Source organism: Maylandia zebra, linkage group LG17, assembly GCF_041146795.1.
Source record: "Maylandia zebra isolate NMK-2024a linkage group LG17, Mzebra_GT3a, whole genome shotgun sequence".
Classification (NCBI taxonomy): Eukaryota; Metazoa; Chordata; class Actinopteri; order Cichliformes; family Cichlidae; genus Maylandia; species Maylandia zebra.
Genome location: NC_135183.1, coordinates 32,512,157 through 32,537,218, shown reverse-complemented (window position 1 = coordinate 32,537,218; position 25,062 = coordinate 32,512,157). Strand labels below are relative to the sequence as shown.

The 25,062-nt window shown below is 40.5% G+C and overlaps 2 protein-coding genes across 18 annotated transcripts in view; both read left to right on the top strand.

The window, feature by feature from the left end:
* Positions 1-6,430, top strand: part of nrcama (neuronal cell adhesion molecule a) — a 64,490-nt gene extending 58,060 nt beyond the window's left edge. For all 17 annotated transcript variants that reach the window (XM_076875544.1, XM_076875559.1, XM_076875548.1 and 14 more), the window contains 3 exons: positions 1,402-1,533; positions 1,625-1,703; positions 3,058-6,430. In XM_076875544.1, coding sequence (XP_076731659.1) covers positions 1,402-1,533; positions 1,625-1,703; positions 3,058-3,292 — 446 coding nt within the window. In that variant the 3' untranslated portion in view covers positions 3,293-6,430. The remainder of the gene's footprint in view (positions 1-1,401; positions 1,534-1,624; positions 1,704-3,057) is intronic.
* A 2,533-nt stretch (positions 6,431-8,963) lies between these two features.
* On the top strand, positions 8,964-22,817 carry cntn1b (contactin 1b). Its single transcript, XM_004560871.5, has 24 exons — positions 8,964-9,074; positions 13,771-13,903; positions 14,015-14,050; positions 14,149-14,275; positions 14,360-14,541; positions 15,634-15,729; positions 15,850-16,062; positions 16,146-16,245; positions 17,784-17,968; positions 18,050-18,174; positions 18,295-18,412; positions 18,519-18,669; positions 18,755-18,882; positions 18,975-19,147; positions 19,302-19,425; positions 19,841-20,008; positions 20,203-20,352; positions 20,439-20,509; positions 20,598-20,850; positions 20,948-21,069; positions 21,159-21,348; positions 21,431-21,552; positions 21,662-21,818; positions 21,925-22,817. Exons 2-24 carry the CDS (start codon positions 13,849-13,851, stop codon positions 22,005-22,007), a joined length of 3,129 nt encoding a protein of 1,042 aa, XP_004560928.1. The 5' UTR covers positions 8,964-9,074; positions 13,771-13,848; the 3' UTR covers positions 22,008-22,817.
* The last annotated feature ends 2,245 nt before the right edge of the window (positions 22,818-25,062 follow it).

Genomic DNA, 25,062 nt, shown 5'->3' with positions numbered 1-25,062 from the left:
TTGCCATCAGTAGCCTCTGGTCTAATGCATGTCATTTAAAGTCGCCACCGCAATGCCCATTATTACCCATTATTACCATTATTACTCTTTTAATTTTGTTGTGTTAGTGCCTACATGCATTGAGGATCAGAACTGCTGAAATAAAAAATTAACAAAGACAGAAACACGTGACTCTGTAAAACAAAATAATACCCCCCACACCCATATTTCTTTGCCCTTTTTCAGGCACTTTTAGCTTCTTCGACTTATCCAGTTTAACTGAACACCTCATTTTTCCAGTAATCTGGAAACATAAAAAATTAGACATCTACGGTGCACACTTTGCACACAACGACAGCAACCTAGTTTCAATACTAAAACAACAATGTAATCGAAAAACAGAAATAATTTAGTCTGGCTAAATAAATAGGAAAATGGAAAGGTAAGTATATATGAAATTAATACAATTGAAAGTAGACAGAAGCAGAAAATTTATAGAAAAGTAAATACATACAGAAGTAAACACATCTTACTGTGATCCACAAGGTCTCTGCTTGTGGATTATATGGTCACGCTGTCTGACAACCACCCAGCAACAGAAAAAAACATCACAGACCAAACAATATTGTTGCAAGAGCATGTATCAATGCATTAATATTGTGTGCATTTTTGTTTTGCATTCTTTTTCATGCATTAAAGACAATTTTGATAAGGAGAGATCATTTGGAAGAACTGAATGTGATTTACTGAGATACAGAATTCAATTAAGCTACTTGGTGATTAGACTCTGATAACCTGTCATAGCAGGACAGAATCTCAGCGGTGATAAGAATTAGGACAAGACCCACCGTAGTGTAAATGCTGGTGGTGATGAAGATGAAGATGAAGGCTTGGATGAGACGGATTGCACGAAAGCAGATTGAAAGAAAAGTGCTGAGATTTTAAGTATGCAAAATAGAGGCCAATTGGCTCTGTTCTGTGGGGTGGGGAAAGAAAATGATTGGACTAGAGTAATGATGTCAGCGTTGTCAGTTTGACACCGTAGGAAAGTGGAAGTGATATAAAGAATAGGCTAGCAGTTTGAGCACTGACAGCAGTAGTGATTACAGATCTTCCTTATTGAACATCACCATAAGTGTCATAATAATTTATTTAAAGTCATTTATTTATTCCCCAATTCTTTTTTTTAAATTTTGGCTGTTTTGGTCCTCCATATAAATCGTCATATTAACCCATTTCACAGTTCCATCCTGTGTTTACAGCTTCTGTTAATCTCAGTGTTGCTCAGCATGAAGAGGACAGTTTCACTGTTATAGGAGCCTAGAAGTACATTTTGAGCTGACACTTAATGTTTATCTTATTTCTGTGAACTTCTCCCCACCCGTTTTTCTTTCTTTCTTTCCTCTTTCTTTCTTTCTCCAGCTGTAGCCAGCCGGCAGGTAGACATCGCTACCCAGGGCTGGTTTATTGGACTGATGTGTGCCATCGCTCTCCTCATCTTGGTGCTTCTAATAGTGTGTTTCATCAAGAGAAACAAGGGTGGCAAATATCCAGGTAAACCACACATTATCTGTGTGCATTATGAGTCCAAGCCTGTAGTCGGGAATGCGCAGAAATTTAAATTAATTGCTGTTGAAACTGACAGTGAAAGAAAAAGAAGACGCTCACCAAGACCCAGAGATCCAACCCATGAAGGAGGATGATGGGACATTTGGAGAGTACAGGTGAGAGACGTTCTTCAGTCAGAGAAGCATGGTTAAAATAGGACCAGAGCAGTGTATGAGCGTTCTCTTTGTGTTAGTCCATTGTGTCCTGACTGGGCTGTTTGTATATGTAGAACATTTTACCAGGCTGCAGAAACACTCCCCACTCCAGACTCGATTACCAAACACTCCACAGAGGCAAGGCGATATCCAAACTACTCTGCTTTGACTCTTACATTTACCAACTCACCTGCACATTGCCCATCTAATATAAAAGAAGCTTTTTCATATTATACAATATGTAAATTTTAACAAGTTGTTTCATCTCTGACCTCTTAAATTGTATACTAACTGCTCTTAAAACAAATGAGATCTTGCATGCTTCGACTAGCAGAGCTGAAAGCGCTGTCTGTTTCCAAAAAAAGCTCACAAAAAATAGACACTCACCGTGGCTCATGAATTGCTTTTTATGTGTCCTTCCACTTTTATCTTTCTGTTTTGTTTTTCGGGGGGAGGGGTTTAGGTCGATGGAGAGGTAAGACAAGATGCGATAAAAGCAGCATGCAATTCAAGCAACCTATAAAACCTCCTTGAGTTTCTGATTAAAGAGAAAATGAAGGCAGAGACTACTGTGTCATGATGCTCATTATAGTACCAGCATTAACACTCCAGATTTACCATTTAATATTACTGCTTTAACTGCTTCTAGCTCCCTTCATTTTATTGTTTTAATAATGATAATGTCTTTAATATCTCCATTAAGTGCTAAAGTACTTGTATGATCCTCACTGTAGCTGCCATAGTATTGAATAAAACTCAATGTGTTAATACAGGTGGAGCGTGACAAAATGGTTTAAATGATGCTGTTTGCATTTTGGATTCCTGCATGTAAAGCGAAAGCATATTGACTGAAAGCGTTTCAGAAATTGCATTCGGATGCAGGTACATTGCAAAGGACTTGAACGGCACGTATTTGCAAACTCCTCTTGCAGCTCTGCACCCGGACTTGAACCACCACAGCACTAACACCCTAAATGATATTTAACTGAGCTGCTCCACTGTACAATAACAGTACCACAACGTGTAATGTATCACTTACCCCATGATTTTGCTCATTTTAAGTTTTTAGTTTAAAAAAGTAATCACTTGTGGATGTATTTGCACACTTGAAGTGAGCTTCATCAAAATGTGTACCAAAGATGGCATAAAGTTGCAGTGATATTGTCACTGTGGTAAGCTATGCTTGTGCAGTGGAAAAGCCAGACTGCTTATGTGCTTGAAGAGCCTGTTTTCTTTCTAAAAGGTTATGAGAAGTGCAGAAGACGTTCTGCAAGCTGCACGAGTTCTTTCTCAGCCATCTTCCTACTCCTTACAGTGACACTGAGGACCACAAGCCGCTGAAGGGTAGCCGGACGCCGTCCAATGGGACGGTGCGGCGTGACGAGAGCGACGACAGTCTGGTGGATTATGGTGAAGGTGGGGACGGGCAGTTCAACGAGGACGGCTCCTTCATCGGCCAGTACAGCGGCAAGAAAGAAAAAGACACGCATGAAGGCAACGAGAGCTCGGAGGCCCCGTCGCCTGTCAACGCCATGAATTCATTTGTCTAACAAAGGGCCACAGCCTGGCTGCAACGCTTGCTTCAGCCACTCCCTTGTCACCCTGGCAAATGTGACCATCTCTGTGGTGACAGCTGCTAAGGTGACAGTTGTTGTGGACACCTACCTTAACCCCTTGGTGGTTCTCACTCCGGTGGCCATGGCTAACTGTCACCAAGACTGCTGACACGACCTCATCCCCACACCTGCCAGCCCCGGTCACACTGTGACCTCCACTCATCAAGACGCACTCAACATGGCAAAGACCGGCTCCACATCACCCATAACCATTGAAAGAAGGTGTGAAATGAGGAAAGGAGAGAGCAAACAATACAGAAAAGCAAAAGGAATGTACCCGAAGGGGTTTTTACCACTCAGACTGAGCACGAATCTTTTAAGTGTGTTAGTGCCATTTGATATCCTTTGCAAAATATACAAGATATGAAATATCAAAAAAGATATATTTTATCAAGCTACAGTACATAACCAGAAGGCAGGCAAAAAAAAATGCATCCAATCCCATTCATAAACATGTGCATGGAGTAAATTGTGATCCTAATAAGCGTTTTACCACACTCGTGTCAGTTGTTGCAGAGGTAAGCTGCGTGTTGAAACTGTATACCATGCACGCCTACAAGCAGCTGGGTATGTCTTTTATTGTTTCCTTTTTTTTATCAGTCAGAAAGTGTCAAATCACGTATGATATATAGAGGGAAAAAAAGACAGCAGTGTCTTTGCAGAGACTGCTGTGAAATGTGTGACTCCAAGTAGAAGCTAGCATAGGTTTTTGACCTTTTTTGTACATATGTGGTAGAAGAAGAAGAAAGCTATATTTTAAGGACAGGTATGTCTATTTGCGGTCATTAAAAACCTGGCTAGACATTAGATAAGCTCAGCTTTCAGCCACTTATCACACCAGCCAGCTAGCCAGACCTCCCACACTTAACTGCAGTCGGCCTCCCATTCTTTTCTTTTTTGCAGTCTTTTGTGTTTTTCCCAAGCCTGCGCTTCTTCTCACTGATCTCTTAAGTGGTGATTGATCCAGTGTCATTGCCAGGTGCTTCCACCTCGAGTTGTGGCCCCTGCGCAGGCCTCTGTTTTACGTGGACAGAGCTAACCGCTACCCCAGCACTGCTTCCAATAGCATTCCTTCTTGCATATGTGCTGTGCGTACTGTGCTGCAAATATGTCGCATTTAGAGAAAGGTTCACTGAGAGATGGTGCAGCGGTGTCTGGATGTTTGGATGTTAATGATTGAGAAGCTCTCAGCACGGTTTCTAGTGCCTTTGTAGTGAACGGCAACCTGATTCATAGTTACATACATGAGACAGACCAGAGCTCAGAGCAGTTCAAGAAGTCTACAGCTGCGATGCATTCAGAATACCACCCGACCTTACCTTAATAACAGCTTTAAAAGCTACGCGAGTGTTCAACACCGCAAAAAAATGCGCTTCAGGATTTCGCTGATAATAAAGTTGTTCATAGGGGAACATTAAAACTAAGACCATTTTATCAGCTGTAATGCCACTAAATATTGTATGTGGGCTAGTTATTTAAAAAAAATAGCCTCTTTCATTTTGGAGTCCAGGGTTCCTACACAGTGCTATAAACGTGACTTGATTTGAACAATTTTGATGTTACACAGTGGCGTTTGTTGTGAGGGATCGCTTCCACCTATAGATTGCTATGCCCTTGTTGACAATCATATTATCCAGCTACCATCAGCTCACAGTGTATACGCATCATATAATCATACCATCCAGCTATGAACACTCGATAATAAAATGGGAAAAATGTGTCATGTGTACATTTCAAACTTCTCCCAACCTGTTGGGAGCACTAAACAACTGCCAACCTTCTCACCAGGTAACCGCCAGTGGGAACCAGACTCAACATCTGGAATAGACTTACATTTGCTGGTAGCGCTTAGAAACGACGCGGTCATAAAAATGATACTGAATGTGAAAACAGGTGTATCTGTTCATGTGAAAATATTGCTTGTTTCACTCCAAATGGTAAAACACACTGGTGACTTCGGTTTATGCATTCAACCCTTATGCTGTATGTCGTCTCAGTCTGAGCGCAGTGAGTTTTATATTACTGTAAAATGAATGAAGCTTAAGTGTGAATGTCCGGGTGCACGAGAGTGAGCGTGTGCACCACATGCATGCTACCGCGTTGCAGCGTGCCCAATGTATGCCGTTGCTTTCTGTTTCCATTGGTACCAGTCTATAATTCCAATGTGCGTCAAGCAGTCTGCTCCCACTCTCAACAGGACATGCAAAACTTTCTTTCCTTTCCTTTTCTTTTTCAGAGAACATTTCCATGTGTTGGGTTTATCATAACTTGCATCAAGTTTTTAGGTTGCAACGTGTCAGCTTTCCACGTGTAGATATTTCTGTTGCATTTTTGTAAATAATACTTTGAATTGAGCACGTTGAGGTCGAAGGTGAGAGCTAGACCTCAGTCAGTTCAGTGTGAGATGGGACTATTTACAGTTATCATTCTTTTTCATTTGGTGTGAAGTTATTTTATATTTTAACCCGTCAGGTGACTTTGCAAATGTTTAGCCGATCAGGTATCAAAGGAGATTATTTAACTTGTGACTGAGCTCTTGTGACACCTGTATTGTTTCTGTTTTAGACAGTTCATGCACATTTTCTGTATTTTTTACAAATAAATTAAAAAAAAAAAAAGCACACAGTTAAATAGGCTATATCATTTAAAATAAACACATGCATCTATTTTGGGACAACACCGTGTGGGTGGATGTAGCTTGCACAAGAACTATTGTCCTAAACTAGACATCAGTTAAAAATGATATCCTTTTAAAGCGTGTGCATCCAAAAAGAAGACAAAAACCCCCACAATTAATATTAATTGGGAGCATATGAAAATATGGTCAGCATGGATTTATAACCGAACTGGCAAATTGGAGTGTGAATACACCAGAAATGATGTTCTAGTTACTGGTTAACATACAGTAGGCTACACAGTATATGATATGACATTCTGGTTAATGTTAACGCTACACGGGAAGCATGAAAGGCTGTCAAAATGGTTTACTCTACGATATAATATTGCAAAATATTTTGTATTTTAAATGAAGTTTAAAAAAATGAAATAAATGTTGGTTTCAGGATTCCACAACTCGTATGTTTTTCTTTGACTTTGTACAAGGGGTAAAACATAAAGTGTGTATGTGCGTGTGTGTGGCGCCACCTAGTGCATGATTTGTCTTTTCTCCAGCTAATGACCAGCAGAGATTAACAACTGAAAGTTAATCCTCACAAGATTAACATACATCTGGGGCACCGCATGTGTGGTGTGTGTGTGCTTTATTCAAATTCCTCTGTAACACTGGTTTCCATTGAAAAGGAAATCCGTGTAAATATGACAGCTATCAGAGAAGATGACTACAAAATTCAAAACCCAGCATATAGGCATACACAGTATTAAGGCAAAAAAGACTGGAAATCCAAATTTGAAAAAATGTATACAAATGATGACAACACACATTAACAATTTTATTAGACCTTCATCCAGTGTAAGGTTTATCCCACAGCCTAAATTGACAGTATTATTAATCACCAGAATAATTTTTGATTCACCAGTATGTGCAAGCGCTTTAATCTGAATTATATTTTTAATGCTAAAATATAATTATTGTCATCACCCATGGCTTTTCAAATGTGCTCTTTTATTTATTTATTTAAAAAAAAAAATGTTGCTGAGATTTATTGATAAAAACAGTACAAAAAACCAACCATTTGTACACATATTTACAAATAATAATAAAAAGTGAGTGAGTACATTTCAACATTTTCAGCAATCACTCACAATCCTGGCACTGCCATGGTATCTGTAGTCTGCATTTACCACATGTGTATCTGTAGCAGTCAATCATGTTGTAAAACACGGCAACTGGCCAGCGCCGTGTTCCTCTGCAGACAGTGTACTCCCGAACCATCTGGTCCATCACATCCACGCCACACTTTGTTTTGTTGTAAAGGGTGACAGTGTTTGGCTTCCTTTTGGTAGTGTTGGGAAGCTGGGAAGAAGGCAAGAAGGCAAGAAAAGAACAGTTGCTTTGGACACAACCCTCCACACCTAGCCCTGGAAAAAGAGCCATGTGTCAGGTCAAACACAAATGCAAGAACAATCATGCCACTGTGCGATGTGTTCACTGCTACAGATACACATGTGGTAAATGCAGACTACAGATACCATGGCAGTGCCAGGATTGTGAGTGATTGCTGAAAATGTTGAAATGTACTCACTCACTTTTTATTATTATTTGTAAATATGTGTACAAATGGTTGGGTTTTTGTACTGTTTTTATCAATAAATCTCAGCAACAAAGGACATACACCCATGTGTGTTGATTTCTCCCTAAGATGGCAAACTGAAACACTCCAAGTTTCCTTGTGGCTCAGGAAACTAACCACTCCAAGTTGGTGACTTTTGGAGATTTATTTCCCTGGATGATTGAGAATGCATTAAGACGAACACAAAAGGAAGTTCACAGCTTTTAGCAGCTCCCCCACCCCCTCATTCACACACCCCCACTCCCCTCCAGAATTCTCAGGTAACAACCTAATTTACATATGAATGACTAGCCAATTTAGCTTCCACTTGGCTGAAGCTAAAGCCTAGCTAAAAGCCTACCAGCCATTTGGCTGGAAGGCGGGTTTTAAAGGTAGAAAGGTAGAAGGCTGGGCACTGCTGCTCTCGGGGGACTCTAAGTGTCAAATCATTTTCTCCCATAAGTCTCATCCTGTAAATCCTGTGAGGAGGACTGTCTGGAGGACCCTCAGTGTGTAAAAGTGCAGTAACTGCAGTACTGATACAAACATCTGATATACTTCAGTTTTTCTGTTGTGCTCCTTTCTACTTCTACATTTGTATTAAAGACAGATTATCAACAAAAATGTGTAACTAAATCACTTCTTTTCATTGTAAAATTAGCTAGTCATAGAGTAAGAACTTACTTGAGATACTTTAAGTAGTTTACTTTAATAGTTTTGCACTTTTACTTAAAAAAAGTACAAAACTTGTAGGATAGGTAAAAAAAACAAAACCTAAAACTGTAGGATTAATTATGTTTACTAAGTTTAGGATGACCCCCCCGCAAAAAAATAAAATAAAATAAAATCTTGCCCCCACCCTGGAACCACAACTTATTTTATTGTATTGTAAGGAATCCTTGTACCTCGCCTGGTCTGCAATCCACCATTAATAATAATCTGCAGGTCATTTAAGATGCACAGCACATGGCCGCATCAGCTATAGGAAGCTTTCCTTTATGTCTTTTTTCAAATTTCCCAAATCCCTTTGTATTATAATAAATTTCCAAATTCCTGCGAAATCTTTAGTGCGTTGGAGTGCCAAGTTATAGCCTGCCCTTGTACTTGTACTTTATTTTCAATCAGATGACAGCAATTCAATAACTCGCCTTAATATATTTCCTCCTTTAATTTTATTGATTTATTTTTAATACTTATTATGACTTAACCAATTATCTTTTTTCCTCACTGTGACTTTATTTCCCTCGTCTGGGATGCGCACAAGCATGATGCTCGCATCCCTCCCATCCTCATCCTCCCTCTCTCGAAAGCCAATCGCAGCCGCCTCCTCCCCGCTAACCATGACCTGCCACTCAGCCTCTCTCATCCAATAGAAAAGTTCATCTGAACGGGACGCTCCGGCGGGGTGGGCTCTGTGGCACGTTGCGGTTCGGGTCCAGGTGTGCCATGAAGACAGTGCGCTGAAATTTCTCATTCCGCCTCAAAAGGTAAGAACGACACCGCAGACGAGCGCGTGCATGACACAATTGTCTCTTCGTGTCCGGAGATGTGAGAATAAACCGGGGGTGCTTTGAGAGCTGGAGTGTGGAAATGGACCGGCTCTGGAGTACCGCAATGCAGAGCAGTGAATTACCGGTGCCTCTCAATCGTCATAGGGGTGAAGTGATGTAAGGAACTGCGCAGTTACTTTAAAAGACTGAAGACTGCGACAAAGTCAGCGCTGTCTGGCTTTGCATTTCACTCTGCAGGTTTAGTTCAGAGTGAATCGACTGCAGCACATGCTTTTTAAAAAAGTGCATCAGTGGATGCAGGGAGGAGACTCAAGGTGAAAGTGTCTCATACTGGATGCGTCAAGGGCGCAGAGTGCAGTGGATCCATTATGGCATCTGCTTGGGAAAGTATTAGACAGGGCTACTCCCTTATTGGCCCAAACTGCTGTATATATGCGCTGGAACATCTATCCTCTTAAAACATTAATTCTGAATTATTGTTAAATTAAATGTGTATTGCTATAGAGCCACATCCTGCATACCCTTTGAATATGAACTTAACAGTCAGCCAGATTAGTGCCGCAAACGGCCTGCACTGTAGTGTTCAGTGTATTTGTTGCATAGTGTGAAAGAAATGGAAGTAGCTGTAGGAGTCAGTATAACCAAGGTAACTTCAAATGTGTTTGCTCACATTGCAGGATTGTGTCCCTCCCCTACACTTTCTCTCTTTTCCCCTTGTCTGCTGGGATTTAACAGATTGTAAAAGATGTGACGAGTGTAACGCCTCCTTTCAGATGCTGAAAAGTCCTTCACCAAATGGATTTGGCTGCAAGATTCAGATTATTCCTTATTCAGCCTCGTGTGTCTTTATTCTGTCATTTACATCACTTGTGATCCAAATGCCCGTGCATAAGTAACCCAGCAAACTCAAGATTAAAGCAGCATTACTCGAGTGCCCTGTTGCTGAATTCTAACATTACTATGAATGTGATTTCTGGCAGCCACAAAAGCCACATGCAAACATGGTTATCCAGTCAGCCCCCGAGAGAGACTTGAGGCTTAATACGTGTGCTGACCTAAATTTTTTTCTGGTCTGTCCAAAGAGGATGGTGGTGGGATTATTGCCAGCTGGGAATCGCATGAAAACAAACTCAGATGAATTGATCAGAATTTCCATTATGACAGATTGCAACTTTAATCTGCAAAGCTGTATGAAAGTACTATATATAAAAGTGATTTCTGAATGTGTTTGCACACTTTCAATGTAGCCTGTGTACAGATCTGTGTACCCATATCTAGATGCAAGAGGTGTACTTTCATCTTAGGACAAGATGCACAGACACATAGCTGTGCAGCTATGGTGACATTAGTGCTGAGTCATCATGAGGGCCTTTGAGAAGTCACTGCTGCAGTCTCTGCATGTGGATAAGCTACTGGGTGTATGCCTCTGCTCTCTCACTCCCTCTTTCTGCTTGTTTGAGACAGATGCTGCTAACTGAGAATGATGGCTGTTTGGCCCTTTCTAGGTCTATTTTTTGCCACATTTTTTTTTACCATTCAGCTTCAATTTGCCTTTTAAAGTTTGCATTACTAAAGTGAAGTGCATGTTAATTTTAGTTTTCGTGCATACAGTATATGCCTTTAACTATATAAATGTAATGTTTAATATGTTCAGTTTAATACGGCCTCATTCCATGTGACAGTGTATGAAGATTATCCATTGTAAGCCTGAGTTGATGATGGTTTAGAGCAAATTGAAAGATTTCCGATGCATTTTGAACCAGCAGCAGACACAAAAGAGAAATCTGCAGCTCTTGTATCCTCAACAAGTCAGCAGAGACTTCAAGGAAATTTATAAATAGTATTTGGCTATGTAAAGTGAAGTAACTTGCATACATAGCTGTAGTAGTTGTCTATTCTGTGCCGAACCAGTGCACTTTGCAACACTAATACAAAAATGAGAAGCTGCCAAAATGTAGCATTTACACCCACTAATCCCACAAGATTCGTCACAATTACAGAGTCAGGCTTTTCCTTCATTCCTTTTTTAACCTCCTGAGACCCGAACTCTTCCACAGCATGCATTTTCAATTTCTCTTTCATATTTGGGCATATTGGGACCTGATGAATGTAAAAATAAAGATCGGGGGGCGATCGTGGCTCAAGAGTTGGGCGTTCGCCTTGTAATCGGAAGGTTGCCGGTTCGAGCCCCGGCTTGGACAGTCTCGGTCGTTGTGTCCTTGGGCAAGACACTTCACCCGTTGCCTACTGGTGGTGGTCAGAGGGCCCGGTGGCGCCAGTGTCCGGCAGCCTCGCCTCTGTCAGTGCGCCCCAGGGTGGCTGTGGCTACAATGTAGCTTGCCATCACCAGTGTGTGAATGGGTGGATGACTGGATATGTAAAGCGCTTTAGGGTCCTTAGGGACTAGTAAAAGCGCTATATAAATACAGGCCATTTACCAATTAGCAGATTTTTTTTTTAATCTCATTTTGGTTTTTAAGAAAAATGAGAGCCACATATGAGTATATTCATTTAAAATTTCGATAGAACAGTAGCAGTATAATGTCCTTGTAAGTGGATATCAGGCCCTTGTAGAGCAAAATTGAGTATTTTGGTCTAAATAACCCAAAATGTGATGTCCACATATGTGGACGAAAGGTCCTAGGAGGTTAAATATTGAAACCTGAAATGTAAATGTCATATAAGCAACAACAAGGTCAGCTTACAGTTTATAACAGAGTTGCTTAAAATACAACTAAAGATTTTAGTTCTCATTCTTATGCAAATTTTTTTCCATATTTCCATCTATATTTACAGTAAACTGAAATCACAAAGGGGAAGAAGCCTTTAGTTAGCTATCAGTGGGCTTACACAAAGGGTGCTAACTAAAGCAGCCTTCCATAAAACAGTATAACTAAAATGACCTCTGAGATGGCTTGTTTGCTTATTAAAACCAAATTCTATCTATATACTAGGTTGTAGATGTGGCTTTGCTGATTTAAAACCTTAACTTTAACTTACTGTTGTTGCCATCTTGCTTTTTTGGAGCATGAATTGATCGTAGTTAAAGGTAACAATTGAGGGCGAGTAAGCTTATTTAGCTAGGAGCATCCATAGACTGAATGGGTGCTACAATAATGCTAAATAACACACAAATAAAATGGTAAAGTTGATGACAAAAAATAGACTTATTGGAAGAACAAAACAGAATATATTATCTTTTAGATAACTGATAGAAATTCAGTGACCCTAATTAGCGATGGTGAGATCAAATAGATAGCTAGCATGTGCAAAGCTGTAAACCTTAAATGGGTTATATTAATCTCTACCCCTACAGTTGTTATGAAGAGATAAATTACCCATTAATACTAAAAAAGAACCTATCTGCACAGGGCTGTAAACCTGTGTATTTCTGTTGTAAATAACAGTATTTTAAAATGGGAGTTATGGTCAGGAGTGCACATAAGTGGTCCGCAGGTGCACATTCGCTGTCAAAATAAAAGACGCGCACCAGATAAGAAGCTGCAACGCACATTTGCGTACATAAGATTTTCTGGAAGAGGACAGACATTTGTTTAGAACTCTTAAAGATGTCGAAGAAATAAGCTACTTTAAGCAATTACTCTGGTGTTCCTCCACTTCCAAAGAAATGTCCGAAGGAGTCCGAACCGCAAAAGAAGCGCGTATTCTCGGAAAAGTGGTTGCAGGAGATGAGCTGGCTTCAAACAAATGATGAATGCACAGAGATGTGGTGCAGAATATGCCGTGAAAATCCCACTCTAGCGGACAAAAACAGTGCCTTTTATATGTACGCAAACGTGCGTTGCAACTTCTTATCTGGTGCGAATGTGCACCTGCGGACCACTTATGTGCACCCCTGGTTATGGTAACTAATTGGCTCTTGGAGTCAGCCTCAAGTGGCCAGTCCTGGAACTGCATTTACTGGTTGCCACTTGGTCCCCAGCACAGCTGCAAAGTAGCAAACACTGCCAAGACAGGGGAAAAACAGACAATCATAAAGGGATTCCTCAATTTCTTTATGAGATAATGATATAAAATGTGTTCTCCACAAGAGATTTTAAAACTTTACACAGAGATATCCAATTTCCAGCTTAACCCATCCTGTTAACCAATCCAAGGTCATACTTAACATATCCATGCCTCTGTGAGTCATTCCTTCTGTTTTTCACACTGTCATGTTTGACATAGTTTTCTGCTGTTGCAAACACACACACCAACACACAGCAGCAGTACTGTCATTTCATCCTGTAGGAGTGATGCGTAAGCATGTTTCATGGCACTGCGGGAGCCCTTAAGTAATGCTGAGCTACAATGTGTTTTGTTCATATGCAGGCAGTTGTGGGGTTTCAGTGTTTGAGCATGCACTCAGACAGTGCAGGTATGTGTGTTTGTGCAGGTGCACTTTCTTGTGGTTGTGCACCCACCCAGCTCACACTGCATTGTACTGCTGAGTCACTGACATCCTGAATCATATATTCACAGGGAGGATTCCAGCTTGCTCTGCACTGACTGCTTCTGGTCTGCAAAGTCCAGTAAATAGCATGTAGTGTCATTAGCCTGTTTTGAGTGACATAAGTGTTTTGAAGAAATAAAATAAATTGCACTGAATAATGAAACAAATGATGACATAGATCCTGAAGGAAAAGCTCTCCTTCCTCTCTGTCTCTTTCAGCCCTCCCCGGTTCATGTCCTGTCCATCGACTTTTCTCTCCATCCACCTCCATCCCTCTGAGTCAGTCTGCTGACTGCCATGGCTTCCACTGCTTTATTGCTGCTGGCTCTCTCCTCCTTCCCCTCGCTCACAGGTAAGAAAACTAATGATGCCTAAAAATAACACATGCTCTCTCAAAATGATGTTGAGGGGAAAAAAGATATTATTGTGCAGCCTTTAATGTTTAATGTTTCTACTCTTCTAGTGGCAGTTTTGTTTGGTGAGCCCAGAATATATGGTGGTGAGTTGGTTTTGTCATAATAAAAGGACTCTAAAAGAGCTAATTCAGGATTATTTTTGATCTAATATGTATGAACTAACTAATTTGTTCTGTATCAGAGGATGCTACTGGTTACGGCCCCATATTTGAAGAGGAGCCTGTGGATGTGGTTTACATCGAAGACTCACCTGATGGGAGAATCTCCATGAACTGCAGAGCACGTGCTAACCCCCCAGCTACATACAGGTTACAAGCCGGTGCATGATAGTTTTCCTAAATAAGAAATACATTAAATTACATTACAGGATGTCACATTTGAATTGCTGCTAGGTGGCGTCGGGATAACTGGGAAATCAAGCTCAAGGAGCAGCCGGATGAACACTACAGCCTGGTGGGGGGGAATTTGGTAATCACCAATCCAATCCAGAAGAAACATGCTGGGACGTACGTCTGTGTGGCCAGGAATATTTACGGCACCGTTATCAGCAAAGAGGCCAGAGTCAAGTTTGGATGTGAGTATAATGTTAATATAGTTAAAACTGAACTAAAAACTAAAATTATATGTAAAAAAAACCAAAACATTTTAGGTCACTCAAATAAAACTTTAAACTAGACATTTGAAAAAGCGAAATAAAACTAACTCAAAAAATATACAGGAAAGATTCTTAGTTTTTGTGTTTGTTAATTTAGTAAAGAGTTGTTATTAAAACTTGTCTTTTAAGGCTTTGATGGTCATATTTATTGACATTTTGGATGCCTACAAGAATGTGAGTCAAGTTGTGTGTTTTTATTCTATTAACTGTATTGACTTTCCTAAGTCTTGCCTCTGACGTATGCCTTCCATACAATAAAAACTAATAAAGACCAAAGTTGCTTTTTAAACTAAACTGAAACTGAACTAAATTAAAAGCAAAAAGTCAAAGAAATAAAGTTAAAAATGTATTTGAAAGTGAATACCACCAAGCACGGCATTCCTGCTTAAGTTCAGTGTTGACATCTTGAGCTGAATATGTTCTTGGCTTTAGCTTCAGGTTCGACAGCGTGTCTGCTCACATTATCTCCAACTCATTAAGGTTGTGACGATTGAGTTCCTTGACTGGTCCAGATTATTTTAGTGTTGATATTTATGTATTAATTTCAACTGTAACGTCCTCAGACTGGCATACAGATAAAGACTAAGTGGAGATCAAATGGAAAAAACCTAAGCCAGGTATGGCAGTTCCAAATCACTAAGGCTGAGGCTCAGGTGGTAGAACGGGTCTTCTACCAATCGAACAAATAAAAGCTACCAGTAAATCTACCAGTACAAGAGCGGTACAAATGTGTGTGTGATTGCGTGATAGAGTCTTGTAGGAAAAGCAAATTGAACGTTTAACTACGTAGAAAGGCACTATGTAAGTACCATTTACAGAAGAGAGGACAACACAGACTAAAATCTAGAAAGCAACACAGCAAGTTTTCATCTTTGAGGGAATGCTCTTTGAATCATAATACTTATCAAACACTGTGTTGACTCATTGAGCTCCTTAATGACTAAAGCTTATTCACACCTTTGAGCAGTTTTGCAGTGGCTGAACTTTGACCCCCGTGTACTTTCTGTGTAGTTCTGGGTGAGTTTCCTGATGAAGAGAGAGAGCCAGTTTATGTCAAAGAAGGACAGGGAGCAGTTCTGTTGTGTGTACCTCCAAAAGCCTGGCCACGTATGTACATGTCTTCAAGAATTACACCTAAAATTCATCATTCAAACAGTGTGTAGATTTCAGAGGTACAAACAAGAAAACGTGGCCTATGCATCTCTCCCTCTTTCTGTTCCCTTTCAGAGGAGGTTACCTACCGCTGGATCTACAATGAGTTCCCAGTGTTCCTGAACACAGACCGTCGTAGGTTTGTCTCCCAGAAGACTGGGAACCTCTACATTGCCAAGGTGGAAGCTCAGGATGCGGGAAACTACTCTTGCTTTGTTTCTAGTCCCGTCTTAGGAAAGAGTGTTTTCTCCAAATTCATCCCTCTCATCCCCTTACCCCCTGACGATGGTTAGTCACCGTGCTGCAACGATACCGGAAAAGGATTTTTGCATGCTTTATTATTGTATATATAATGAAGCCTTTTCTCTTAGGTGAGGAGAGAAAATACCCAGCAGACATCAGGGTGAAGTTCCCAGATACGACTGCCATGCTGGCCTCTAATATTACATTAGAATGCTTTGCTCTTGGAAAGTAAGTTTTTCTTAGTATAATTCATGTACACATGCAAGCATTGCATAACACTGATGCATTCAAATACCATAGGAAAGAGTTTATGTGGAAACAATAATGGAAATAGTTGACTTTTTTTTTAAAAACTAGGCAAGGTAACAAGAGCACACATTTGATTCCCTTTTACTGATAATTAATTGGTATAAATGCGAGCAGATGCCACGTAAAAACAACTTTTTGCAGTCATTTGTAAGTCATTTACAGAAACTGGACTTTCAATAGAAATACAATCACATGCAGAAAAATGCAAAGAAGAATGGCTCAAAAAGAAAAAAATGTTTGGATTGTTAAATGACTGAGTCAAAATCCATATTTAAAAACCATAGTCCTGTTTCAAACTCAAGAAAACCTGGAAACAGTCTGTAACTAAAGGGGTTGTATACTTACGTGTTCCAAATAGGAACGTTATATCTTTTGAATATCTTGTGTTATATCGTTTAAATTATTCTTAAGTTTGCATTCATGTACAGTGCCTAACCAATTTATTCGACTAACTGTCATAAAAACAAGAAAATAAAACTATTCGAGTGATCTGTCAAAAACCTGTGTAAAACTAAAAACTGTATTGGCAAATTACAAACTCAATTCACATTCTTATGTTCAAATTCAGCCTGTTCTCACTCCCGAGGTGTAATACAGTGATGATTTTGTCAAGTCCTGAGGTGTTCCTTCTGCGTTCTTATGCTACGCCTGGGTTATGGATAAAATCCAGTAGAATGACTCTCCCAGGGTAATACACGTCCCAGCCATGTATTCCAGCCCTAACCCTAACTTTATTCCTAAACTAGTGCTGTCAGCACGGCGTCGATGCATCAGCGCGGTTAGCTCATTAATGCGTTAACGCAGTCCAGCTCCACACGCGGGGAGATCCGCGTTAACTCACTAAAGGAGATTTGTCGCATTAATGCGGTTATGGTGTTAACGTCATTTTAACAAGATTAATGCTGACAGCACTACCTTAAACCTAACCATAACCTTATCCCTAACCATAACCAGGACTTTAGACATTAGATAGTGTTTTCCAAAGCGATTTAAGTAAAACGAATGCAGATTAATTCCAAACGGTTCCCATGTTTCCTCATTTCCTCATCTCGTAAAATAGGGAGATCTCATTAAAACAAATTTTTCTGTTCAAGTATGCAAGTAAAAAACTGTAATTTTGCTTCTTAATCCAAAAATAATGAGTCTTTTCTTTTTTTGCTTTTTTACAACAGTAAAATTGAAAATTTATTGAGAACAATTATATTTTACATTAAGATTACTTTGTACAAAGAGTTTGTGAATATTCTTGGATTGCCTATTACAGAAATAGAAAAATGATTTGGGTAATGAACAGTTCTGTTAATTTAAACTGGCTGGTGGTCTAAGACATTTTTTTATACTTTTTAAAATACTTTTATTTTTTGTATACCTTTATCTGTAGGGACTGCATCAAAGAAGAGCCTCTGGTTAGTTTGCTTTACTATCACATCAACAAACTAACTGTATTTTCTGCACAGTCCCATCCCACATATTGTATGGAGGAAGGTTGATGCTACAGACCTCCCGGCTAATCATGAAATCAGTGAATCGGGGGCCGTGCTTCATCTGTTTAATGTACAGTACGAAGATGTGGGATTTTATGACTGTGAAGCCATCAACACTAAAGGAAAGGACTGGCACAAGGCCTGGCTCTATGTGGAGTGTAAGTCATTTGTCAGAGCTCAGTGACTTGCCTGTCTGTGTTATCCAGTAATGTATAGTGATTCCCATTATATTTTTCCAGCTGCTCCGGAGTGGGCAGAGACCATCAATAACACGATGAAAGACATTGGCTCAGAGCACACCATGCGCTGTGTGGCATCAGGGAAACCCTTCCCTTTCATCCGCTGGTATAAAGATGGATATATGGTAAAAACTCTTTGACATGTTGTGTGAAACTGGGCAATATGATATCTCAGCTTGGCTTTACAGTTGCTTTGTGTAAGTCTTCTTTGGCTCAAGTACACGTTTGGGTTGTGTTTTTACTAGTATGGTAAAGGTGAGCTGAAGTTTTCCAGCCTGACTTTTGCTGACTCCGGGATGTATCAGTGCATCGCTGAGAACTACTGGGGCATCAAATACGCCAACGCTGAGCTGCGAGTCATCGGTACTCTGATTTAGTGAATTTTGACATTTAAAAGCACAACTGAACTGCTATATTATGGTTTAAGACAGGTATTAAACACAAAATGACACTTCTGACCTCCCTCCAGCCTGTGCGCCAACATTCGAGTTCAACCCTGTGAAGAAGCAGCTTCTCGGAGCTAAAGACGGACGTGTGGTGATTGAGTGTAAACCCAGAGCGGCTCCTAGACCTCGATTCACCTGGACAAAGGGCAAAGAGCTCCTCTACAACAGCTCACGGTCAGCCTAATACCTCAGCTTTACTCTTTTGCTTGTTGAAAAAAGGCACATCAGGAAGCTTAACTGCTTATGTCCATATTCACAGCATTTCAATCATGTTTGACGGGAGTCTGGAGATCTTGAATGCCACCAAAAACGATGAAGGGGTTTACACCTGCTTTGCGGAGAATGACAGAGGAAAGGCCAACAGCTCTGGCTATCTCACCATCACAGGTCAGCGCATGTATATGTGTGCATCTAAACAGAGTAAAGATCCCACAATCTAGAATGATTTTTAAGTGTATCTATAATATTCTTTTGCTTAGAGGCTACCAGCATCACAGTAGCACCTGAGGACACTGAGGTTAGAGTTGGTGACGAGGTGATTCTGAAGTGTCAAGCTTCATACGACCCCATGCTGGACATCACATTTATCTGGGCTATAGACTTCAGAGTCATCGACTTTAATGCAGAGTGGCAACAATATGAACGTGTCATGGTAGGGTTGGTGATTTATTACAGCCATATTTATGTTAAACCTTCTTCGAAGATGCAGACTAAAGATCCTCTGTATACTTCACCCACTTTTCTCATTATCCTTTTCTCCTTTGGGTTTCCTTCCTTCTATTATGCTGTTGTTTCCTGTCATTTAGAACGAAGATGGTGTTGGCGACCTGAGAATATTGAACGCTCAAATTTGGCACGAAGGTCGCTACACCTGCACGGCTCAGACTGTTGTGGACAGTGACACTGCCTACTGTGATCTCAAGATTGTAGGTCAGTCTGAGCATGAGGTGAACACAGATGTAAAGAGTCAAGTATAGTCTTAGAAAGCTATGAAGGAAAGTTCTCAGTGCCAGCCCACATCAGCAAGTGATGGCAAAGCTGTAACATTTTCATGGATCCAATGAGGAAATCTCATATAAAAGTATGCTATGTAAGCTGCTGTAGCCTGCCTAGTGTTGCTGCAGATCTGCAAGCTACTTGGGAACCCACCCCCAGCTCAATATTTTTCCATGCTAGCAAATAGGCATGACATCTTTTGCCATTAAAGTCTGTTCTGAGGTGCTAGAACAAAGCAACACTGCTGAATATAAGTGACTACAGAAAAACTGGAATTATTTTTATCCCCCTTATACTCATTTTTCCATGTGTTTTCATTCTCCTCCCTCATCTGATCCCCAAACCCCAGGTGTTCCTGGTCCTCCTGGTGTGATTCGGGTGGAAGAGATTGGGGACACGTGGGTGAAGCTGTGGTGGACTAAAGGAGCTGAGCATAATAGCCCTATTCTCTACTATACCATTCAGACCAGACACTACTGGGCTCTATATGAAGATGACTGGAGGAATGCCAGCACTTGTGAGTACTGCTCGCTGCCAGCAGGGGGCCAACTCACGCCACAGATATGATAAACTAAAGCATCCTTTACTATTTTTAGGCTCTGAAACAAATGAGTATGATCTGTGATTCTTTTGGATATAAATTACTTAAAAAATAATAGATATATTTATTATTATTATTTTCATCATTTAAATGTTCCTTGTGTCCTTCAGCTCCAACTGTTCTTGATGGCAGTATGGAGAAAGCAGAGGTGACAGACTTGTATCCTTGGATGGAATATCAGTTTAGGATCATTGCTACTAATGAGCATGGCTCTGGAGAGGCCAGTATCCCCTCCCTCAAGATCAAAACCTGGGACGCTCGTAAGGATAAAAAAGAAATTGAAGTTGTGATATGTTAGATATGCTATTTTAAAAATACTAATGATAAACTATTTTCTTGCCCTCAGCACCAGTTGTGTCTCCCACCAATCTGGCCGGTTATGGAGGTCGAAATGGTGAGATAATCATCACGTGGACAGTAGGTGTCTCTGCTTGACTTCCTCATTCGCAAGTTCCATTTTAACAGTTGAATTTTACTGGAAACTGTTTCAACTTGTGACCTTTAGCCCGTGGAGCCTTGGTACTTCTATGGTAAGAAGTTTGGCTACATCGTCGCGTTTAAGCCTCACGATGCTTACGACTGGTGGTACGAGACCATCTCGGACCCTGAGACAAGACGACACGTTCACAGAGACACCTATTTCATCCCCACTGAGGAAGACTTCCAGGTGCGAGAGTTTCAGGTGAAGATCAAGTCATTTAATGTGAAAGGAGACGGACCCTACACCCTCACAAAGGTCATCTACTATCCACGAGATGGTAAGACCTTTGCTTTGGGCTTGATCACATTCCTGTTTTTATTACCGTGGAAACTATGAGCACCTTTTTCAATTTCATTTTTCTCCATCTTCTTCAGTACCTACAGAATCTCCAACAGATATCTACGCTAGGCCTGTGTCCTCCACTGAAGCTCTGGTTTGGTGGTTGCCAGTGGTTGACACTGGAACAGGCCTACAACAGTATATTGAGGGATACCAGGTACAGAACCGCAGAGAGATTAGATAGTTGCATTAACAATCAGTTGAACAGGGGTCCATTCCATAACAATCCCATATCCTGTCATCTAGGTCAGATACTGGAGAAAATATGATGATCCGGAACCAGGTGCCAATCGTATTTTTGTCTCAGCCTCAGTCAATCAGACAAGGCTGGAAAATATGCTGCCAGATTCACACTACCTCATCGAGGTCCGTGCCTACAATGGAGCAGGCCTCGGACCCCCTGGAGAAATGTGTGAGATGTTCACCAAGAGGCCACGTAAGACAGAGCATAACTATAATAAGATTTATAATAAGGAGCAAATCTGCATTTGGAGACTCAATAAATGATCTCTTTACAGCACCACCAGATCCTCCCAGGATGTGGCGATACATCAGTTGGACAGGGAAATGGCTGTATGTGTGGTGGGATCATATCCAGTACGACTGGTTCGGTAATATTTCCTTCCCGCTGTACTACAAGGTTTGTAAAGTGTTTCTCTTTTAATTAGAGTTAAAACAAGTTTCTCACGTCTGTCGTATAGCGATAACAGGATTGCTGAAGACCTTCCATGTTTCTCATCATCTGCCAGGTCATGTTCAGAAAGTCAGGCTACATCTATGGGAAGGTCTACATCACTGGCTGGCACTTCATGGACTTCCCCATGCCTCAGGTTGGAGATTATGAACTGATGGTGCGTGGCCGTTATGAAGGAGGAGATGGCCCAATCAGGAGGATTAAGATTCTGGGTAAAGCTCAGAAAAATCATTAAATAAAAATGAAAGTCTTCACCCATTTTACCTACTTTTCAATCACTTTTTTGTGTGTTTGATGTTGTTTCTTCTTCTTCCTCAGGTCATGCATCCACAATCACGCCCACCTTAAGCCTGGTGTCTTTGGTGCTGCTGGCACTGTGCGTTGTGGGACTGGAAATTTAAGCCTGCCTCAAGCAACATGTATATAACAGACTCTGGGAAGCAAATACACGGACCATATTGAGGATCTAGTCTTTATTATCAAACAGTCTTCACATTGATGCTCACTAAGATGCCACATCCTGCATCCTTCTAGCTTTTGTTCAGGTGTAACACAATACTGGAAAAAGAAAATTGTTTCTCAAAAATAAGATTTGTTGTTAATCCAAATGCTTTTCTAGACCAATTACCAACCATATTTGTATACCATCATATGACAAGATCTAAAATGTCTTGAATGGATTATATGACAAGGCACATGATTCTCCAAACACTGTGTAGATAGAAATAAATGCACAAGGAAAAGAAAGTTTAAGTTGTTTGTCAAGCGAAAAGTGCGATTTTCCAGTCTCTTAAGTTATTTTCTATTAATTCTTTTTGTTGGAAAAATTATGATTTCTTTTTACACAGACAGTCTCCATCTCTCTGTTAAATCAGTCATTAGTATGTACACAAAAATATAATAAGAAATGCTTTTGGTTATTTTTAAAAAGTGTTTATGAAAACTATGTAAGTTATTTGTGAATAGCGTTTTTTCTTCTTCTTTTTTAAATTTATTTATTGAAACAGGAGTAATGCTACCAACGATGGGGACAGAATGTTGGTGGGGGAGCTGTGGGTTTCGCAATGACTCTAAATTGTTATTCGGAGTTATTAACAATGAAAGACATATCGCTTTGACATCTACTACTGTATATCACCTGGATCTGTACGCTAACTTCTTTTGTGTCAAGCTGCAAAACCATTAAACCGAATGCAACAAACAAATGACAACTGTGTACTTGTGAAATTTTCTCAATGCGTCCCAACTGAGTCCCAACAAATGACACAACTTAATTATTTTTGGAGGATTTGTGGAAATGTGATGTGTGTTTTCAGTCAACAGATGGCAGTACAGCCACATGTTGTTAGCCACTGTTTTAGTTACCCATCACTGTACTTGCTAAGTGTTTTGTTCTTAACCTGAGTAAAACTTAATAACAGTCACTGCTTGTAGAGAAAACAGGGAGAGAGCTTGGCGGGTATGTAGGCACACATACTGCTTATGCTGCTTTGCTTATACTGGGTTAAGACCTTTGTTGCTTTAATTCTTCATGCCATAAATTCAACAAGGTGCTGGACACATTCCTCTGTGATTTAGTTCCATATTAACATGACATCATTATACAGTCACTGCAGTTTGCCTAAAATCTCCTTTCCACCACATCCCAAAAGTGCTCTACTGAATGAAGATCTGGTGACTGTGGAGGCCAGTGAGCTAATTATTATATTTATAAAAACACAGTTTGAGATGACTTTAGCGACATGGCGCGTTATCCTGTGGTCATAAAGGAATGGGCATGGTCAGCAGAAATACTCAGGTTTGTTGTGACGTTTAAAGGATGCTTATTTGGTATGCCATGCAATCATACAACCACTGTGGCCTAAACCACTGATAATGGGCAGCAGAAGTAAACAGTTATCACACTAGGCAATGTTTTCGGGATCTGTGGTCTTCCACAATCTTCTGGTGAACCTTTGTGAGTTGTAGCTTCATTTTTCTATTCTTAGCTGATAGGAGCGGGACCCAGTGTGGTCGTCTGCTGCAGCAGAATCTCTGCTGGCTATGTTGTGCACTTAGAAATGCTCTTCTGAATACTTTATTTGAGCAGCTATTTGAGCTATATTAGTTACTTTTGCCTTCCTATCCACTAAAAGGAGTCTGGGCATGCTGCTCTAAATTTTGTCACCAACAAGTCATTTCTCTCATCTTCAGACCATTCTCTCCAAAGCCTCTACGGATGGATGTGTAGAAAATCCCAGTGGGTCAGGATTTTCTGGAATAATGATACCACCCTGAGAACCACGCTAGATTCAGAGTCACTTTTCTTAAATCAACATTTTGATGCTCAGTTTGAACCACAGCAGATTGTCTTTCCATGTCTAAATCCCTAAATGCACTGAGTTGCTGCTATGTGATTGGCTCATGAGATATTTGCAGGTGAACAGGTGTACCTAAAAACAACTGGCTAATGGCACTGGAAACATATAGGTCAACCAGGTGAGTAGAAATTGTTGTTATGTGGTTAAAAATGTTGATTGTCTCTGTTTTAAGTACTATGGAGGGATTTTTTGCTGTTGTTGTTGTGACTGATGTTGTGCAGTTTTGAGTTCTCCCCTCCCCAAAGCCTGTCAGCAGACAGCTGACCCACTGCATGACCCTTTCCAAAACAGCCCCCACACCTAAAGTAGGGAGTCTGTTTATTAGGGTGTTGGTCTAGTGATGTAGTGACTTTGATGTGTGTAGTCAAGAAAATGGAAACAGTGACCTGTTGACCCGTGCTGCCCACCCCTGTGCACCAGAACATTCTGTATCCGTAAATCCTAGACAGCAAGACAAGGGTGGAAATAAATGAAGAACTTAAATAAAATCCATAGTTTTCTATATTTATGTTATTTATAGTATAGATTTTATGGTATTTCCAAGCTAATAGAGAGACGAAGAAGGAGGGATTCACTGCATCCCAGAGGGACTTTTGTCATACAGCATATTGCTTTGCTTAGTCCAAAGCAGTGGCTACAGCATGACCATAATATCTGTGATGTTGTTGGAGAGCAAAAGGAGGCTTTTGTAAGTCCATGTTTTTTACTTGTGCTCTTGCTTGTATATAGTACAGTAGTCTCTGTGGGTGGCTTTTATCTCTCCTGCAGCCACCTTCATTACCACCAGTTTTTCTCCCATTTTACCTCCTTCCATTCAAACAAATTACACAAACACTGAAAATCCCATGCGAGGCTGAAATCAGTGCTGCAGTCATTTACAAACAATCACAGCAGATGTGCAAAGGTGAGTCTTCCATGGCAGGGGAACGAGTCGTCCTCCAGAGAAGGATATTGAAAAGCCTGTTGTGATTCATGGTTCCTTCAGCTTTTATTAGCATTCTTGGTATAGATCTCCTCTGGACAATGAACACAAATATATTGTTTGTGGCAGGGACAGCAGTAGCTCTGCAAAATGGTATTTTTGTTGGAGTTTGTT

Bases quoted from the DNA above. Each gene is read 5' to 3' on its own strand.
- cntn1b (XM_004560871.5), top strand. From the start codon at position 13,849: ATGGCTTCCACTGCTTTATTGCTGCTGGCTCTCTCCTCCTTCCCCTCG. The intron at 17,969-18,049 runs GTAAGTCATTTG...ATATTTTTCCAG, and splicing joins GGCCTGGCTCTATGTGGAGT to CTGCTCCGGAGTGGGCAGAG. The intron at 20,353-20,438 runs GTAAGGATAAAA...TCTTGCCCTCAG, and splicing joins GATCAAAACCTGGGACGCTC to CACCAGTTGTGTCTCCCACC.